Here is a 17,769-nt window from a genome sequence, read left to right on the forward strand (position 1 = left end):
CAGCAGATCTTACAAAGCCTGCTGTTGTAGAACAGAGGCCATCATAAACAGACTCGTAGCGCAATTGAGGTTTTTTTTCCCTCAGGGAAAAGGGGCATTGCTGTCTTTCATGGTGTTTAGTACAAACTCCCTTTCTGTGAAGGGAATTTTAATTATATATCGCTTACACAGGCTCTCTTGTATATCAACAATGTGCAGTATTTTGTAATACAGTCAGATACACACCATTGCTGAACATGCCTGCAGCCTTCACTCCTGAAACCTATGTACTTAACGGCCTCCTCTTAATTTTTTCTAGCAGCCTGCTGTGCATGGGATGACTTAAGAATGAGGTTTAGAAGAAAAATGACATCTTAGAAATTGCGTAGGTGCTAGGCATACAACGTATACATGGACATACCTAGTCTGCTGTTTTGTTTTAAATTTAATTTACCCTTAGAGTGGGCAGTGTAAGTTTGAAGAGGGAGGGGCTGTGAGCAGGTTGCGGGAGGAAAGTAATGACAGAGGAGGTGGCGCAATATTTTTCATATTTGTAGGCTCCAGCACCCATGGACCTACTAAATGGGGTGATAGAGCTGGAAGATGCAAGAGTGTTGAATTTGAAAACCAGACAGAGTTCCATCTATTTTTAGCATAATTTTCCAATACTAAATGCAACATATAGTATCATACAGCACAAAAGGAGGCCATTCAGCCCATTGTGCCTGTGCCAGCTCTTTGAAAGAGCTAGCCAATTAGTCTCCCTTCCCTGCCTTTTTGCCATAGCCCTGCAATTTTTTTCCTTTTCAAGTATTTATCCAATTCCCTTTTGAAAGTTACTATTGAATCTGCTTCCACCACCCTTTCAGGCAATGCATTCCCTTTTGTAACAACTCACTGTGTAACAAAATCCCTCTTCATCTCCACTCTGGTTCTTTTGCCAATTACTTTAAATCTCTGTCCCCTGGTTACTGACCCACCTGCCAGTGGAAACAGTTTCTCCTTACTTAGTCTTATCAAAACCCTTCATAATTTTGAACACCTCTATTAATTCTCCCCTTAACACTCTCTCTGCTCTAGGAAGCTGAATACCAGCTTTTCTAGTCTCTCCACATAACTGAAGTCCCTCATCCCTGGTGGTATTCTAGTAAATCTCCTCCGCATCCTCTCCAAGACCTTGACATCATTCCTAAAGTGGTGCCCAGAATTGGACACAGTACTCCAGCTGGGGCTCAACCAGTGATTTATGAAGTTTTAGTATGACTTTCTTGCTTTTGTATTCTATACCTCTATTTATAAAGCCAAGGATCCCATATGCTTCTTTAATAACCTTATCAACTTGTCCTGCCACCTTCAAAGATGTGTGTATGTGAAACTCATACTCATGAAAATTGTACCATTCTTTGAGAAAACCTTGAACAGAACTTGAGATTGAACGCTCAAAGCTTTTATTTCCAACAAGTGATGAATTGAAATACCCATATTACAGTTGTGCTTTTCTATTATTCTCAGTAAAACAGTAGCAGCATACATGAATGGGAACCGCTGTTAGCATGTAAGAGGCAGCAGTGGGAATAATAAATAAGCTGGTTGTGGTTTTTGTTGCTGGTTAGAAAAGAAAAACAAGATTCTTTGTAGAGAATGGATTTTTTTTGGTCAATCGCTACTTTTGGTCATGTAAATTCAGTTTGAAAACAAAACTCAACCATTTTTGAAGCTTAATGATATTTTTATGTCAAAAACTCAAACTAAATTAACAATGAACTTTCATTGTTATTTTAGGTTGTTATTGTTTTTTTTATGGAAATTTATGTTTATTGAAGACTACATAAGTCAGCAAACCCACTGCATTGCTGGTGTACATCGGGAGTGGATATCAGGAAATTGCAGCCCCTCCACCCTATTATTTTCTAACTAGTAATTTTAGCAAGCAGAAAATTTACATGCAAGTGCACAAAGGCAAGAACACAAAAATAGGAACTGGCTAGTCATAAGAAAAATGTCTGTCGGGGTACCTGACGTGGTGTATCACATGGGTTGTGGGCCTGATAGTTCATAAAATCCCAACAGTAGTTTGGGACCATTTTTTCTGGCTCCATCTCCACCCTGCTCCCCCCAACACTTCCAGATCCCAGTTGTCCAAAATCACCTTCCAAGTCCTGCTGGACATCAGGATCACCCTCCTTAGAATTTCTCCTCCTTCAAACGTGTCCCGAGACCTCTCCTCAGTGCTTACAAACCTCTTCACTATATTCCCAGTGCTCCCTAATCCCCAATGGTCTTAGACCTTGAGAACTTCCTCCCCAATTCTCCTAGGTTCCAGGATCCTTCTCCCAGTGATTCCAGACTGTAGAACCAATGACAGTGTTCCTAGAAACTCCCTCTCCAATGTTCCTGGAGTGTCAGGAACCCCCTTCCAGTGTTCTCTGATCTTGGAAACCCACTCAAAGCACTGCTAAGACCCTGACTCCATCTTAGTACGCCAGATCCCAGGGCCATCCCCAATGTTGATTAAATCTTTGTCCCTGGTAATACTAGACATAATACCCCTGTTCTTATAAAACCTCTGACCTACTGTGAGCAAAACCACAGGAGATCTACTAGTTGTACATGAAAATGCACAAATATCCTTTCCCTCTAGAAAACTGTACAAGTGAAGAATGTTTTGGCATGATTTTGTGCATGCTGTATAAATGCGGGTTGTTTTGTTGAGCTCTGATGTAACTTCAACAAAGAGACTGGAGAAAGTCAATGGTTTGGCCATTGGAAGGACATATATGGTGCCCATCCTAATATTGGTTTAGGGGATTTATTTAAGTAGGTTGTGCCCAACCTGGTGGAATTAGTATTTTTAAAAATGTTAAGTTTTTCTAATTACTTCAGAGCAAACAAAACATAAAATTAGACTTGAGGGGAACTTCCAATTTCTGTTATAATGGTCAGCCTCTCAAGTAGATAATGGAAATTGGTGGATAATTGTGAGTTCCTAAATTTTGGACCTGCATGTATGGCACATGGAAGTGAAGAGGAGTGCAATACATGTAACAAAAAAAAATAATGGGTGCAATAGTGCAGTGATTATGTTACTGAGCTTAGTAATCCAGAGGATTTGACTAATCCAGGGAATGAGTTCAAATCCCAGCATGACCATTTGACAATTTGAATTCAGTTTTAAAAAACAATCTGGAAATGAAAAGCTGGCATCAGTAAAAGTGACCATGAAGCTGTTGGATTGTCGTAAAAACCCAACTGGTTCACTAACGTCCTTTAAGGAAGGAAACCTGCTGTCATTACCCGGTCTGGTCTATATGTGACTTCAGTCCCACACCAATGTGATTGAAGCTTAGCTGCCCTCTAAAGTGACCTCGCATGCCATTCAGTTGTATCTCTGGGAATGGGCAATAAATGCTGGCATTGTCAGCGACGCCCACATCCTGAGTGACTTTTTAAAAAAAACTAATTGTTTTATTCGCCAGTAGAAGATGTGATCTGAATACAAACAAAGCATTATGTACATATGCAAAGGAAGATGGTAGTGGTGTTGGAGGCCAATCATCTCAGCCCCAGGACATTGCTGCAGGAGTTCCTCAGGGTAGTGTCCCAGGCCCAGCCATCTTCAGCTGCTTCATCAGTAACCTTCCCTCCATCATAAGGTCAGAAATGGAGATGTTCGCTGATGATTGCAGAGTGTTCAGTTCCATTCGCAACCCCTCAGATAATGAAGCAGTCCGTGCCCGCATGCAGCAAGACCTGGACAACATCCAGGCTTGGGCTGATAAGTGGCAAGTAACATTCGCACCAGACAAGTGCCGGGCAATGGCCATCTCCAACAAGAGAGAGTCTAACCACCTCCCCTTAACGTTCAACGGCATTAGCATTGCCGAATCCCCCACCATCAACATTCTGGGGGTCACCATTGACCAGAAACTTAACTGGACCAGCCAAATAAATACTGTGGCTACAAGAGCAGGTCAGAGGCTGGGTATTCTGCAGCAAGTGACTCACCTCCTGACTCCCCAAAGACTTTCTACCATCTACAAGGCACAGGTCAGGAGTGTGATGGAATCCTCTCCACTTGCCTGGATGAGTGCAGCTCCAACAACACTCAAGAAGCTCAACACCATCCAGGACAAAGCAGCCCGCTTGATTGGCACCCTAAACATTCACCCCCTTCACTGGCGCACAGTGGCTACAGTGTGTACCATCCACAGGATGTACTGCAGCAACTCGCCAAGGCTTCTTCGACAGCACCTCCCAAACCCTCGACCTCTATCACCTAGAAGGACAAGGGCAGCAGGTACATAGGAACAACACCACCTGCACGTTCCCCTCCAAGTCACACACCATCCCGACTTGGAAATATATCGTCGTTCCTTCATCGTCGCTGGGTCAAAATCCTGGAACTCCCTTCCTAACAGCACTGTGGGAGAACCTTCACCACACGAGCTGCAGCGGTTCAAGAAGGCGGCTCACCACCACTTTCTCGAGGGCAATTAGGGATGGGCAATAAATGCCGGCATCGTCAGCGACGCCCACATGCCATGAATGAATTAAAAAAAAAATCATATGTTGTCTTAGTCTTTGTCCTGTGAAAATTGTAGAGGTTCCACTGTACATGAAAACGTAACTATTGGTAGCAGTCGAAAATTCATTTGGACAGAATTTTTAACTTGAAAAATCAGAAGTGAGAGGCTCCATTCCCATACTATAGAAATCTGTAGTTGACTGGCCTCAGTTGTCGCTTTTTCAGCCAGACTAAGGATGAAGGGCATCATAAGCTTCCTGTGATATACAGTGTGAGGTGTGCTTTCATCTAGATCTATTTATTGAAGTTGCTTCTTCTGTCTGTCTTAGTAGACAATTTTACAACACCAAGTTATAGTCCAGCAATTTTATTTTAAATTCACAAGCTTTCGGAGGCTTCCCCCTTCCTCAGGTGAACATCGTTCACCTGAGGAAGGGGGAAGCCTCCGAAAGCTTGTGAATTTAAAATAAAATTGCTGGACTATAACTTGGTGTTGTAAAATTGTTTACAATTGTCAACCCCAGTCCATCACCGGCATCTCCACATCATGTCTTAGTAGAGACACTGTGTTTTGTTGTGTTCAGCGTTTGCAGATATTGATTGTTCGTAACAGCTGTTGACAGTGAGTGATCATATCAAATGTTAGTTTCACATGGATATTGGGTGTGTACCACGAAGGTGGCCTTGACTATTTCTATTCCTATTATTTGGCATTTCTAAAGGAGAGGATTGTTATGAGAAAGTGGTTAAAAAAGCATACGGGATTCTGGGCTTTATAAATAGAGGCATAGAGTACAAAAGTATGGAAGTCATGATGAACCTTTATAAAACACTGGTTCGGCCACAACTGGAATGTTGTGTCCAGTTCTGGGCACCGCACTTCAGGAAAGATGTGAAGGCCTTCGAAAGGGTGCAGAAGAGATTTACTGGAATGACTCCAAGGATGAGGGATTTCAGTTACGTGGATAGATTGGAGAAGCTGGGATTGTTCTCCTTGAAACAGAGGCGGTTGCAAGGAGATTTGATCGAGGTGTTCAAAATAATGAAGGGTCCAGTCAGAGTAGATAGAGAGAAACTGTTCCCATTGGCGGAAGGGTCAAGGACGAGAGGACATAGCTTTAAGGTGATTACCAAAAGAACCCAAGGTGACATGAGGAAAAACTTTTTTACACAGCGAGTTGTTAGGATCTGGAATGCACTGCCCGAGAGGTCGGTGGAGGCAGATTCAATTATGGCCTTTCAGAGGGAACTGGATATGTACTTGAAAGGAAAAAAATTGCAGGGTTACGGGGAAAGGACGGGGGAGTGGGACTAGCTGGATTGCTCTTGCACAGAGCCTGCACGGACTCGATGGGCCAAATGGCCTCCTTCCATGCTGTAACCTTTCTATGATTCTATATGCTCTTGTATAGTGGATGGTCCTAATAAGCATAATGGTAGGGACACGAGGGTTCACTGGTTTAAAGTAAGGGCAAAATTCTGATCCTTTTTAATTTTTCATGAAGGTTATGCATTTGTTTGGGTGCTGGTTTATATATTTACAGCAAAATAGCAGACACATAAGTACAACAGAAATTAAAAGGAAAAAATACAAAATGAAACTGGAAAGCACTGGAAATATGTAGCAGGTCAGTCTGCTTTAGAAAAAGAAAGCTTATCCTTTTGGGTGGAAGGTGCCCTGTTTTAATGCAGGGTTCTGCCTGAAGCAACCTATATTTCTTGTCCAGATGCTGGCCATCCTGCATTTTCTGTTGCCATTTTACATCAGGACAGTGGATTGACTCCATTCAGATTGAAGCTGCTTTGCACTTTTCCTGCTGTTTTGCAACATATAAGAATGACCATTTAGAACCCATGCCTTTGTCACCTCCAGAGTTGACTATTCCAATGTTCTGCTGGCTATCCTTCATGCTCTGTCGACTTCAGCTCATCTAAAATTCAACTGCCTGAATCCTATCCTGCACCAAGTCTGCTCACCCATCATCCTGCTCCTCATTGACCAACATTGGCTCCCAGTCTTCCATCACTTCACGTTTATAATTTCTTATGTTTCAAACCCTTGATGGCCTTGCCCTCATCTCCGTAACTTCCTCCTGCCCTACAACTCCACCCCTCCCCTCCTGCCCCCCCCCCCCTTTCCCAGGGACTCTGGCTCTGCTGCATTTCCCCCTTTCACTCCATTGGAAACTATGCCTTAAGTTCCCTCGGCCCCATGCTCTGAAATTAGCTGAAGCCATTCTGCCTCTCTACCTCCCTCTCCTTTACGATCCTCCGAAAACCCACCTCTTTGACCAAGCTTTTGGTCATCATCTCCTTCTTTGACTCTGTTCATTTTTTTGATTCCACCTCTGAAACACCTTGGGATGTTTTTCTACGTAAAAGCTCTGCAAAAATGCAATTTGTTGTAGAATAGAGTGATTCTACCACTGACATCCTTGCAAATAAATGGGAAGACCGAGCGGACAGCAGTTGTGTGTTCCAATACTGATTCAGTTTTATTTAGGCAAATGAATGGCACCATGATAGGTGCAGTAAGTTGTCTATGCATTTGTCACTCCAGCTGACTGGGAGGGACGCAGGACCCACTGGAATTGGCAATATGTTCCTGAATTATATATTTTAAGTGTATTTCAAAACTTGGCCCTTGAGAGGAACAGGGAGCATATTTAAATTTGCATTTTGTTTTGAAAGAAAACTTGATACAACTCCCAATTCTATCTAGTTGAATGAAAATGTTACCAATTTGTTTAGCAAAATTTTTGGAAATCTGAAGGGTCAATCTTGCAGTGCTAATTGTCTGATCTGTGCTCCTTTTCAAGCACAATTCCCTGCTTGGGTTGGTGTATTTTTATGGTTGAGGTCAGGAGTCAGGGTGGAGTGAAGAGCAGGGATATAACAGAGGCAGGGCTAGATGGCAGAGACATTTGGGTTTGGATTTGGGAGTTGGCATAACGACTTGAATAAATTCCCTAACCAATATTAGATGGGCACCACACATGTCCTTCCACATACACCCTGGGCCACAGCTTCTCACCTTCAGGCTACCACATAGTGATATTTAAATATTTACCTTTACTTCAGTTGAACACCTCAATGCCTGAACTTGTAAATACTTAATTATTATCTCGCCCAGAGGATAGAACCGTGACAAAGCAGCACATGCTTCTTGCTGCACTGTAGTGTCGGCCTAGATTATGTGCTCAAGTCCGATGCCTCTTTCTAAAATAAGAAAAATAATTAATGCTGGTAGGTTGTGGGTTTAAGCCCTGCTTTAGGACTTGAGAGCATAATGTAGGCAGACACTTCGGTGCATTCCGGTGGGAGTGCTGCGTTGTTGAAGTGCAGTCCTTTGGATGAGGTTAAACTGCGATCCAGTCTGCCCGAACAAGTGGATATTAAAGGTCCTGTAGTACTTTTTGACAAAGAGCACAGAGTTCTTCAGGTGTCCTGGCCAACATTCTTCATTCAACCAATGCCACTAGATTAACTGGTCACTCGTCTCTGGGCTTTTTTTTAATGAGACCTTGCTATCTGCAAAATAGCTGCTGCTTTTGCCCACATAACAGTAGTTTGCTTTGCCATTTGTTGGTTGTGAAACACTTTAGGACATATTGAGGTGTGTTAGAAAATTCTATTCAAATGCAATTTATTTCTTTCTCTCTTTCTCATTATCCTGCTCTCTTGCTCTTTCTCTCATTCTTTCTCTTTTTCTCTTTGTTTGTTTGTTTGTTTGTTTCTCTCTCACTCACTTTCTTTCTATCTTGTAAGTTTATATAGGTAAATGTATAATGAAAATGTGAGTTGAACAAAAATTTATTGTGTATTTAGTAATTTAGTCTATGACAATAGAACAACAGTAGTTTTCCCAAATTTTGGACAATGCAATCTGCCTAAATAAGAACTCTCACCTTCAAAAATATTAGATGACAGCGCATTTACTCTGCTGTTAAGCTTCTGCGATCAGCGAACTGGTAACCAGTAGCAACATGACAGGAGCAATTTCCTGTTGCTTACATCATAGCCTATCGAAGGACCCAAGCTGCTGCACAAACATACACCACACACAGTCTGCTTTCCTGAGCAAACATGGCAGCTCTCCTGACTGCAGGTTGAGAGGATAATGTAATAGATTTTCAGTGCAGCATACTTGCTTGCTTCCTTGTTACCTCATGGATATGCCTTCTGATCCTTACTTACCTTATGATGGTGGTGGTCGAAACTGCATTCCTTTGCAAGAACTGCATAGAAGGGGTGAGTTCTATTGCCATGGCTGTTTATCATTAGGATTTTGTAAATGAGGGAAAGTGTTCTAGGCAGGTAGAATATATGACAGCTTTTTTTGAAGAATCAGCCAGACTCGATGGTCCTTTCTGTTTTACTGACCCATTTTGATGGCTTTGCTATTTTTATTCTGCAGTTGGAATCATTTTCGAGTTCCTTTGCCTTCTTGCTTCTAGGTATTGCCATTTTTTTTTGCATGAATTGTTTATTCCCAATAGATCACGTTGTCAGTTAGTGACACCATCTGTACTGGAGCTCAGGCAGACAGATGCTGCTTTTATTCTTAAACGCTTCCACCTGAAATGAAACCTCGAAATGAAATTTATTAGATAAGATAGGACTTTTCACTGTAATATGTATATTTATAAGGATTTCTATAAAGGTTCCCTATGGTGTATATCCTGTTCATATTATTAATGTGCTATTGTTTTGAGTTGCATTCAGTGCCAGGCATTTTAATTACTGGACTAAAATGGTTCCACAAAGAAATCCAGTGTTACATATTAATCTCAGCACTGTAGCTCAGAGTCTTTCCCTTCCGCCCCCCTCCCCCACTTCAGGAAGCTTGGTTTCAGTCCAGAGTTTAAGAATTTGTTTTAAGTCATACTTGCAGTGTAAGGTGTGCTTACTAGAGTCGGCTGCTTTTATCTCTGCTAATTCTTCTGATAATGCAGCATAAGCGATATCATTCTTAGGAGCCTGGGGTTGTGTCTTTGTGTAGGGCTAATTCAGCACTGCGCTGGTAAAAATGACGCAGGCCTTGTTAGCAGTGTGTGGTGATTTAAAATCTGCAAGTACAGTTCAAGACATATGATGTATTGTTAAATTTCAGATCTTGGCATCTCATATTATTGTCTTCTTTTTACATATGTGGCTTTGTTCCTGGAGCATATGCTCGTGGACCATATTTTCTGTTCCATAAATAATGTGGTGTAATTTAGGTGTTTAAGTACTCTAATTGCATATCACAGAAGCATCGAAAGGTTACAGCATAGATGGAGACCATTCGGCCCATCGAATCCGTGCCAGCTCGATGCAAGAACAATCCAGCTAGCCCCATTACCCCGCCCTATCCCCGTAGCCCTGCAGATTTTTTCCCTTCAAGCACTTATCCAGTTCCCTTTTGAAAGCCACGATTGAATCTGCCTCAACCACCCCCTCGGGCAGTGCATTCCAGATCCTAACCACTTGCTGTGTTTTAAAAAAAAAGTTATGCTCATGTCACCTTTGGTTCTTTTGCCAATCACCTTAAATCTATGTCCTCTGGTTCTTGACCCTTTCGCCAATGGGAACAGTTTCTCTCTATACGTATTCTGTCGAGACCTGTCATGATTTTAAATATTTCTATCAAATCTCCGCTCAATCTTCTCCGTTGTAAAGGGAGCAACCCCAGCTTCTCCAGTCTACCCACGTCACTAAAGTCCTCATCCCTAGAATCATTCTAGTAAATCTCTTTTGCATCCTCTCTAAGGCCTTCACGTCTTTCCGAAAGTGGGTGCCCAGAACTGGACACAGTACTCCATTGTGGTCGAACCAGTGTTTTATAAAGGTTCATCATGACTTTCTTGCTTTTGTACTCTGCCTCTATTTATAAAGCCCAGGATTCCATATGCTTTCTCAACTGCTTTCTCAACCTGCCCTGCCACCTTCAACGATTTGTGTAAGAGTACCCCTTTTAGAATTGTGCCCTCAAGCTTATATTGCCTCTCCTCATTCTTCCAACCGAAATGTATCACTTCGCATTTTTCTGTGTTAAATTTCACATGCCATTTGTCTGTTCATTTCACCAGCCTGTCTATATCCTCTTGGAGTCTATTACTACCCTCCACACTGGACACTACCCTTCCAAGTTTTGTGTCATCTGCAGATTTGGAAATTGTGCCCTGTACACCCAAGTCCAAGTCATTAATATATATCAAGAAAAGCAGTGGTCCCAGCACCGACCCCTGGGGAACACCACTGTACACCTCCCTCCAGCCCGAAAAGCAACCGTTCACCACTGCACTCTGCTTCCTGTTACTTAGCCAATTTTGTATCCATGCTGCGACTGCTCCCTTTATTCCGTGAGCTTCAATCTTGATGACAAGTTTGTTATGCGGCACTTTATCAAATGCTCTTTTCAAGTCCATGTACACCACTTCAACCGCATTGCCCTTATCTACCCTCTCTGTTACCTCATCAAAAGACTCTATTAAACGAGATTTGCCTTTAACAAATCCTTGCTGGCTTTCCCTGATCAATCCACACTCGTCCAAGTAACTGTTATTTCTGTCCCGGATTATTGTTTCTAAAAGTTTCCCCACCACAGAGGTTAAACTGACTGGCCTGTAGTTGCTGGGTTTATCCTTACACCCTTTTTTGTACAAAGGTGTAACATCTGCAGTTCTCCAGTCCTCTGGCACCACCCCCATATCTAAGGATGTTTGGAAGGTTATGGCCAGTACCTCCGCACATTCCACCTGTACTTCCTTCAGCAACCTAGTATGCATCCCATCCGGACCAGGTGACTTATCTACTTTAAGTACAGCTTGCCTTTCTAGTACCTCCTCTTTTAATCAATTTTTGGCCCATCCAGTATCTCAACTACATCTTCCTTTACTGAGACTCTGGCAGCATCTTTTTGCTTGGTAAAGACAGATGCAAAGTACTCATTTGGTACCTCGGCCATCTGCTCTTCCTCCATGAGTAGATCTCCTTTTTGGTCCCTGAGGTGAGGAGGAATTTCTTCACTTGGTGGTGAATCTTTGGAATTCTCTACCCCAGAGGGCTGTGGATGCTGAGTCGTTGAGTATATTCAAGACTGCGATCGATAAATTTTTGGACATCAAGGAAATCGAGGGATATGGGGATCTGGCGGGAAAGTGGAGTTGAGATGGAAGATCAGCCGTGATCTTATTGAATGGCAGAGCAGGCTCGAGGGGCTGTATGGCCTACTTCTGCTCCTATTTCTTATGTTCTTATGTTGCTGTACAGTAACAATACATTGTACAAAAAATATTCTGATGGTCTATGTAGCTTAAAATACTTATTGAAATTGAAGTGCTAACTGATGCATTGGTTTATTGAAACTGATTTTGGTGTTTTAAAAAAAAAATGAAAATTGAGTCTTTTTTGAAGATAGTTGTTCGAATTAGATTATTTTCCTTACTTGCAAAGTGCTGATAGGGTGATATTGCAACACCAGCATACAAGAACCAATGAAGTGCCACTCCCCATTTATTTTAATGACACATCGGGAGTGCCTGTATAAAACCAAATACTTGCAGTGGTTTGTTCACCTGTGGCTGTTGCTTTATAGACCAGAATAGTTGAGGAAAGACTTTGATCCCTCTCAATAAGAGTTGTAGGTTAAATGCGATTTTTATTCATATGATAATCCATGTCTGCTGTCCTTTTAACACGTTGGGAAGCATGAGCGACCAGTTACTTATGCCTCGGTCATCCTCTCACTTCCATTATTTTGGTAGGAAGAATAGAAAAACATTTTTTAAAAGTTGAGAGACTACGAAATGTTGGTATTCTGAAGGATGGGTGTCCTTGTACATGATTCACAGAAATTTAACATGCAGGAACAACAAGCAATTAGGAAGGCAAATGGTATGTTCGCCTATATTGCAACGGGTTTGGAGTGTAAGAGTAAGGAAGTCTTGCTGCAATTATAAAGGGCTCTGGTGAGACTACACAGAGTATTGTTGTCAGTTTTGGTCGCGTTACCTAAGGAAGGATATACTTGTCTTAGAGGGGGTGCAACAAAGGTTCACGAGATTGATTCCTGGGATGAGAGGGTTGTCCTATGAGGAGAGATTGAGTAGAATGGGCTTATACTTTCTAGAGTTTAGAAGAATGAGAGGAGATCTCATTGAAATGTATAAAATTCTTAGAGGGCTTGACAGGGGAGTGGTGAGAGGCTGTTTCCCCTGGCTGGAGAGTCGAGAACTAGGGGTCATAGTCTCAAGATAAGGGGTCAACCATATAGTACCTAGATGAGAAAAAATGTCTTCACTTGGGGCTGTGAATCTTTGAGTATCCACAGCCCTCTGGGATAGAGAATTCCAGTCATTGAGTATATTCAAGACTGAGATCGATAGATTTTTGGACACGATGGGGATAGGGCAGCAAAGTGGAGTTGAGGTAGAAGATCAGCTATGATCTTTATGAATGGCGGAGCAGGCTCAAGGGACCCTACGGCCTACTCCTGCTCCTATTTCTTATGTTCTTATAGAATAATAAAATGGTTACAGTGCGGAAGGAGGCCATTCGGCCCGTGAATCCATGCTGGCTCCCTGCAAGAGCTATTCAGCTAGTCCCACTCCCGCGCCCCCCCCTCGTAGCCCTGCAAATTTTTCCCCTTCAAGTACTTATCTAATTCCCTTTTGAAGGCCACGATTGAATCTGCCTCTAGCACCCCCTCAGGCAATGAATTCCAGATCTGAACCACTCGCTGTGAAGCAAGGTTTTCCTCATGTCGCATTTGTTTTTTTTGCCAATCACCTTAAATCTTTGTCCTCTGGTTCTTCATCCTTCCGGCAAGGGGAACAGTTTCTCTCTATCCACCCTGTCTAGACCCGTCATGATTTTGAATACCTCTATCAAATCTCCTCTCAACCACGTAACTGAAGTCCTTCATCCCTGGAACCATTCCAGTAAATCTCTGCTGCACCCTCTCTAAGGCCTTCATATCCTTCCGAAAGTGCGGTGCCCAGAACTGGACACAATACTCCAGTTGTGGCCGAACCAGCTTTGTATAAAGGTTTTCATAACATCCTTGCTTTTGTGCTCTATGCCTCTATTTATAAAGCCCAGGATCCTATATGCTTTTTTCATCGCTTTTTCAACCAGCTCTGCCACCTTCAAAGATTTGTGCACATATACCCCCGGATCTCTTTGTTTCTGCACCCCTTTTAGAATTGTACCCTTGAGTTTATATTGTCTCCCCTCGTTCTTCCTACCAAAATGCATCACTTTGCATTTTTCTGCGTTAAATTTCATCTGCCACGTGTCCGCCTATTCCACCAGCCTGTCTGTGTCCTCTTGAAGTCTATCACTCTCCTCCTCGCCGTTCAAGACATTTCCAACTTTGGTGTCATCCGCAAATTTTGAACATGCCCTGTACACCTAAGTCTAAGTCATTAATATATATCAAGAAAAGTAGTGGTCTTAGTACCGACCCCTGGGGAACACCACTGTATACCTCCCTCCAGTCCGAAAAACAACTGTTCACCATTACTCTGTTTGCTGTCACTTGGCCAATTTCGTATTCATGCTGCCACTACCGCTTTTATTCCATGGGCTTCAACTTTGATGACAAACCTATTATGTGGCACTTTATCAATCCATATACACCACATCAACCGCATTGCCCTCAGCTATCCTCTCTGTAACCTCATCAAAAAACTCTATCCAGTTAGTTAAACACGATCTGCCTTTAACAAATCCGTGCTAGCTTTCTTTAATTAATCCCCACTTGTCCAAGTGACTATTAACTTTTAACGGATTATCGTTTCTAAAGGTTTCCCCATCACTGAGGTTAAACTGACTGGTCTGTCGTTGCTGGTTTTATCCTTACACCCTTTTTTGAACAAGGGTGCAACACTTGCAATTCTCCAGTCCTCTGGCACCACCCCTGTATCTAAGGATGATGGGAAGATTATGGCCAGTCCCTCCGCAATTTTCATCGCACTTCCCTCGGCAACCAAGGATGCTTCCCATCCGGACCGGGTGACAACTACTTTAAGTACAGCTAGCCTTTCTAATTCCCCCTCTTTATCAATTTTTAGCTCATCCAGTTTCTCAACTACTTCTTTTACAGTGACTTTGGCAGCATCTTCTTCCTTGGTAAAGACAGATGCAAAGTACTCATTTAGTACCTCAGCCATGCCCTCTGCCTCCAAACGTAGATCTCCTTTTTGCTCCCTAATTGGTCCCTCCTCTCCTATTACTACCCGTTTACTGTTTATATGCCGATCGAACACTTTTGGATTCCCTTTTTTGTTCGCTGCCAGTCTATTCTCATACTCTCTCTTTGCCTCTCTTATTTCCTTTTTCACTTCCCCTCTGAACTTTCTATATTCAGCCTGGTTCTGGCTTGTATTATCAACCAGACATCTGTCATGGGTCCCTTTTTTCTGCTTCATTTTTATTCTCTATCTCTTTTGTCATCCAGTGAGCTCTGGCTTTAGTTGCACTACCTTTCTCCCTTGTGGGAATGTACCTAGACTGTACCTGAGCCATCACTTCTTTTAAAGGCCGCCCATTGTTCAATTACAGTTTTGCCTGCCAATCTTGGATTCCAAATTACCCAGGCCAGATCCGTTCTCATCCCACTGAAATTGGCCCTCCTCCAATTGAGTATTTTGATTCTAGATTGCTCCTTTGTCCTTTTCCATAGCTAATCTAAACTTTATGGTACTATGATCACTGTTCCCTAAATGTTCCCCCACTGACACTTTTTCCACTTGGCCCACCTCATTCCCCAGAAGCAAATCCTGCAAGCCTCCTTCCTCGTTGGGCAGGAAACGTACTGGTCAAGTTCTCCTGAACACACTTCAAAAATTCCTCCCCCTTTTTGCCCTTTACACTATTACTATCCCAGTCTATGTTAGGATAGTTGAAGTCCCCCATTATCACTACTCTATGGCTCTTGCATATCTCTGTAATTTCCCTGCAAATTTGCTCCTCTATATCCTTCCCACTAGCTGGTGGCCTATAAAATACACCCAGTTGTCGATTGGTACCTCTATTGTTTCTTAACTCTAACCAAATAGATTCGATCCTTGACCCTTCCAGGACATCCTCTCTTCCCCAGCACTGCAATATTCTCCTTAATCAATACTGCGACCGCCCCCTCCTTTATTTCCTGAACACCTTGTATCCAGGAATATTTAGTACCCAATCCTGCCCCTTTTTGAGCCAGGTTTCCGTTATTGCCACAACGTCATATTCCCATGAGACCTAATTGCGCCTGCAGCTCTCTAACTTTGTTTACAACGCTTTATGCGTTTACACACATGCACTGTAAACCTATCTTAGACCTTTTTGTATTCTCTCTTAATCTGATCCCACCTAATACCGTACTATTTCTTGCTCTAGTGCTATCTGTCTCTTCCAATCCTTTGTGCACCTTGTTTCTCCTTTCTATTGCTACATCCTGGTGCCCACCCCCCTGCCAAATTAGTTTAAACCCTCCCCTTATTATCTTGAATTGAAAGAGAGTGTATTGATGTGAGTTCTCTCTTGCAGTTCCACCTAAAGTACTTCTATGTTTTATATGGATTAAAAAATTTCATATAAAAACGAATGTACGCCTTGCATAGAATAAACAGGTAAATGTATTTTGTGAACTCTGGCAGGTCAAAGTGGACATTGTTACATTTAGTCTTGAAGCCACAGAATGCCCTTCAAATTCAAACAGTGTATAGTAATATATTGATTCAGCGAACTTGCTGTTTGATTCTACCTAACTTGTTTGAGCATTTTGGATGATTCTACTCGCAAGTTTGTTATTTGCATTATCTGCCTGTACTCTCGGAAGCTTATTTGTTTGCCTTGTCAGCAGCAAGTCAAGTAGGGAAATTAACTTCCATTTTAATAGAAATCCAGGAATGTTCACCAAGAACAAATTGCATACAGTTCAGAAATCTGCACACTACAAAAGGACTCAAAAGGCTATATTTGAATTACTGAGGTGTTAGTAACAAAAAGCGTCAAATGCTAGAAAGTTGAAAATATTGGAAATACCCAACAGATTTGTCAGCAGCTGGAGAGAGAAGGCAGGTTAACATTTTGGGTATTATCTACTCCCAAAACATTAAACCGCCGTTCCTCTTTACAATGGACTTGCTGTGCTTTCCCAGCATTTTCTTATATAACCTATTTGTTTTCACCAGTCCAACACCAGTTCAACATTGACATAAAAGGCTCGATATTAGCAGGGCGGCGGGTTCTCAGCGGGGGGTCGACTGAGCACGTGAGTAACACACTCGGTGAAATCAGTGTACTCCGCACGGAATCGCAGGCTAATTGGAGCCACTTACCTGTGCTTCCGGGTTTCCAGCTGGTGAGCTGCGCGGCGGGCGGACTTCGCATGCGCAGCAAGGTCTGTCAGCTGGAGGAGCCCTATTTAAAGGGGCAGTCCTTCACTGACTGACGCTGCAGAAAATAGGAAAAATTACAGCATGGAGCAGCCCAGGGGGAAGGCTGCTCCAAGGTTTAATGATGCCTCGCTCCAGGTATCATTGGATGGGGTGAGGAGGAGGGGGAGGACAGAAATCTTCCCCCCCCCCCCCCCCCCCCCCCCCCACGGGCGGGAGGAAGCAGCCTGTCTCTGCCACCAAAAAGGCCTGGCTCGAGGTGGCAGAGGAGGTCACCTGCACCACCAACATATCGCGCACTTGCATACAGTGCAGGAGGCGCTTCAATCACCTAAGTAGGTCAGCCGAAGTGAGTACACTTACTCATTCCCCTCCCCTCCGTCTGCCACATCACCGCCCCCTCCACATCTCCTTCTGCACTGCCAACACTACTCTGTCACATCACCCCTCACACCCACTCAAAGCTCATCCTCATCTTACCTGCACTTACTCACCTCGCCAGTACTCATCCCGCCACTACCACTCAACCCAATCCTCATACAATCTCATGGCTCTATCTCATACTTACCCTCTCATTCATCTCTTTCACGGTCAGCCTCATTCAACCTGCCACTACCTGTGCTGCAGCCACAGGGCATGCATCACATATGTGCAGTAGGAAGTGTAAGGCAAACGTGTCGTGAGCATGAAGGGGATGCACAAGGCTGTTTGAGGGTTTGTCATGGTGTTTACCTATATTTAATTTCTGATCAACTCACATTACATATTATATTGTCACCACTACTGCCACGTCTTTGCGAATCTTGTCTGGTTTGTGCAATAATGCCCTTTCCTGAGGATCACTATGAAGACCCACAATTGATGCCACCCATTGTGTCACTGCAGAGTGGGTGT

General features: G+C 43.0%; 1 protein-coding gene across 5 annotated transcripts in view; it reads left to right on the plus strand.

The window, feature by feature from the left end:
• The window catches only part of clcn3 (chloride channel 3), a 154,301-nt gene that overhangs the window by 29,268 nt on the left and 107,264 nt on the right, over positions 1-17,769 (plus strand). For 2 of the 5 annotated variants that reach the window (XM_067982472.1, XM_067982476.1), the window contains exon 1: positions 8,576-8,755. The exons of the other annotated variants lie outside the window; for them this stretch is intronic. In XM_067982472.1, coding sequence (XP_067838573.1) covers positions 8,674-8,755 — 82 coding nt within the window. In that variant the 5' untranslated portion in view covers positions 8,576-8,673. Of the gene's footprint in view, positions 1-8,575; positions 8,756-17,769 lie in introns of those variants that run through there. 5 annotated transcript variants of the gene reach the window in all.

This window comes from Heptranchias perlo, chromosome 4 (assembly GCF_035084215.1).
Source record: "Heptranchias perlo isolate sHepPer1 chromosome 4, sHepPer1.hap1, whole genome shotgun sequence".
In the NCBI taxonomy this organism is placed as follows: domain Eukaryota; kingdom Metazoa; phylum Chordata; class Chondrichthyes; order Hexanchiformes; family Hexanchidae; genus Heptranchias; species Heptranchias perlo.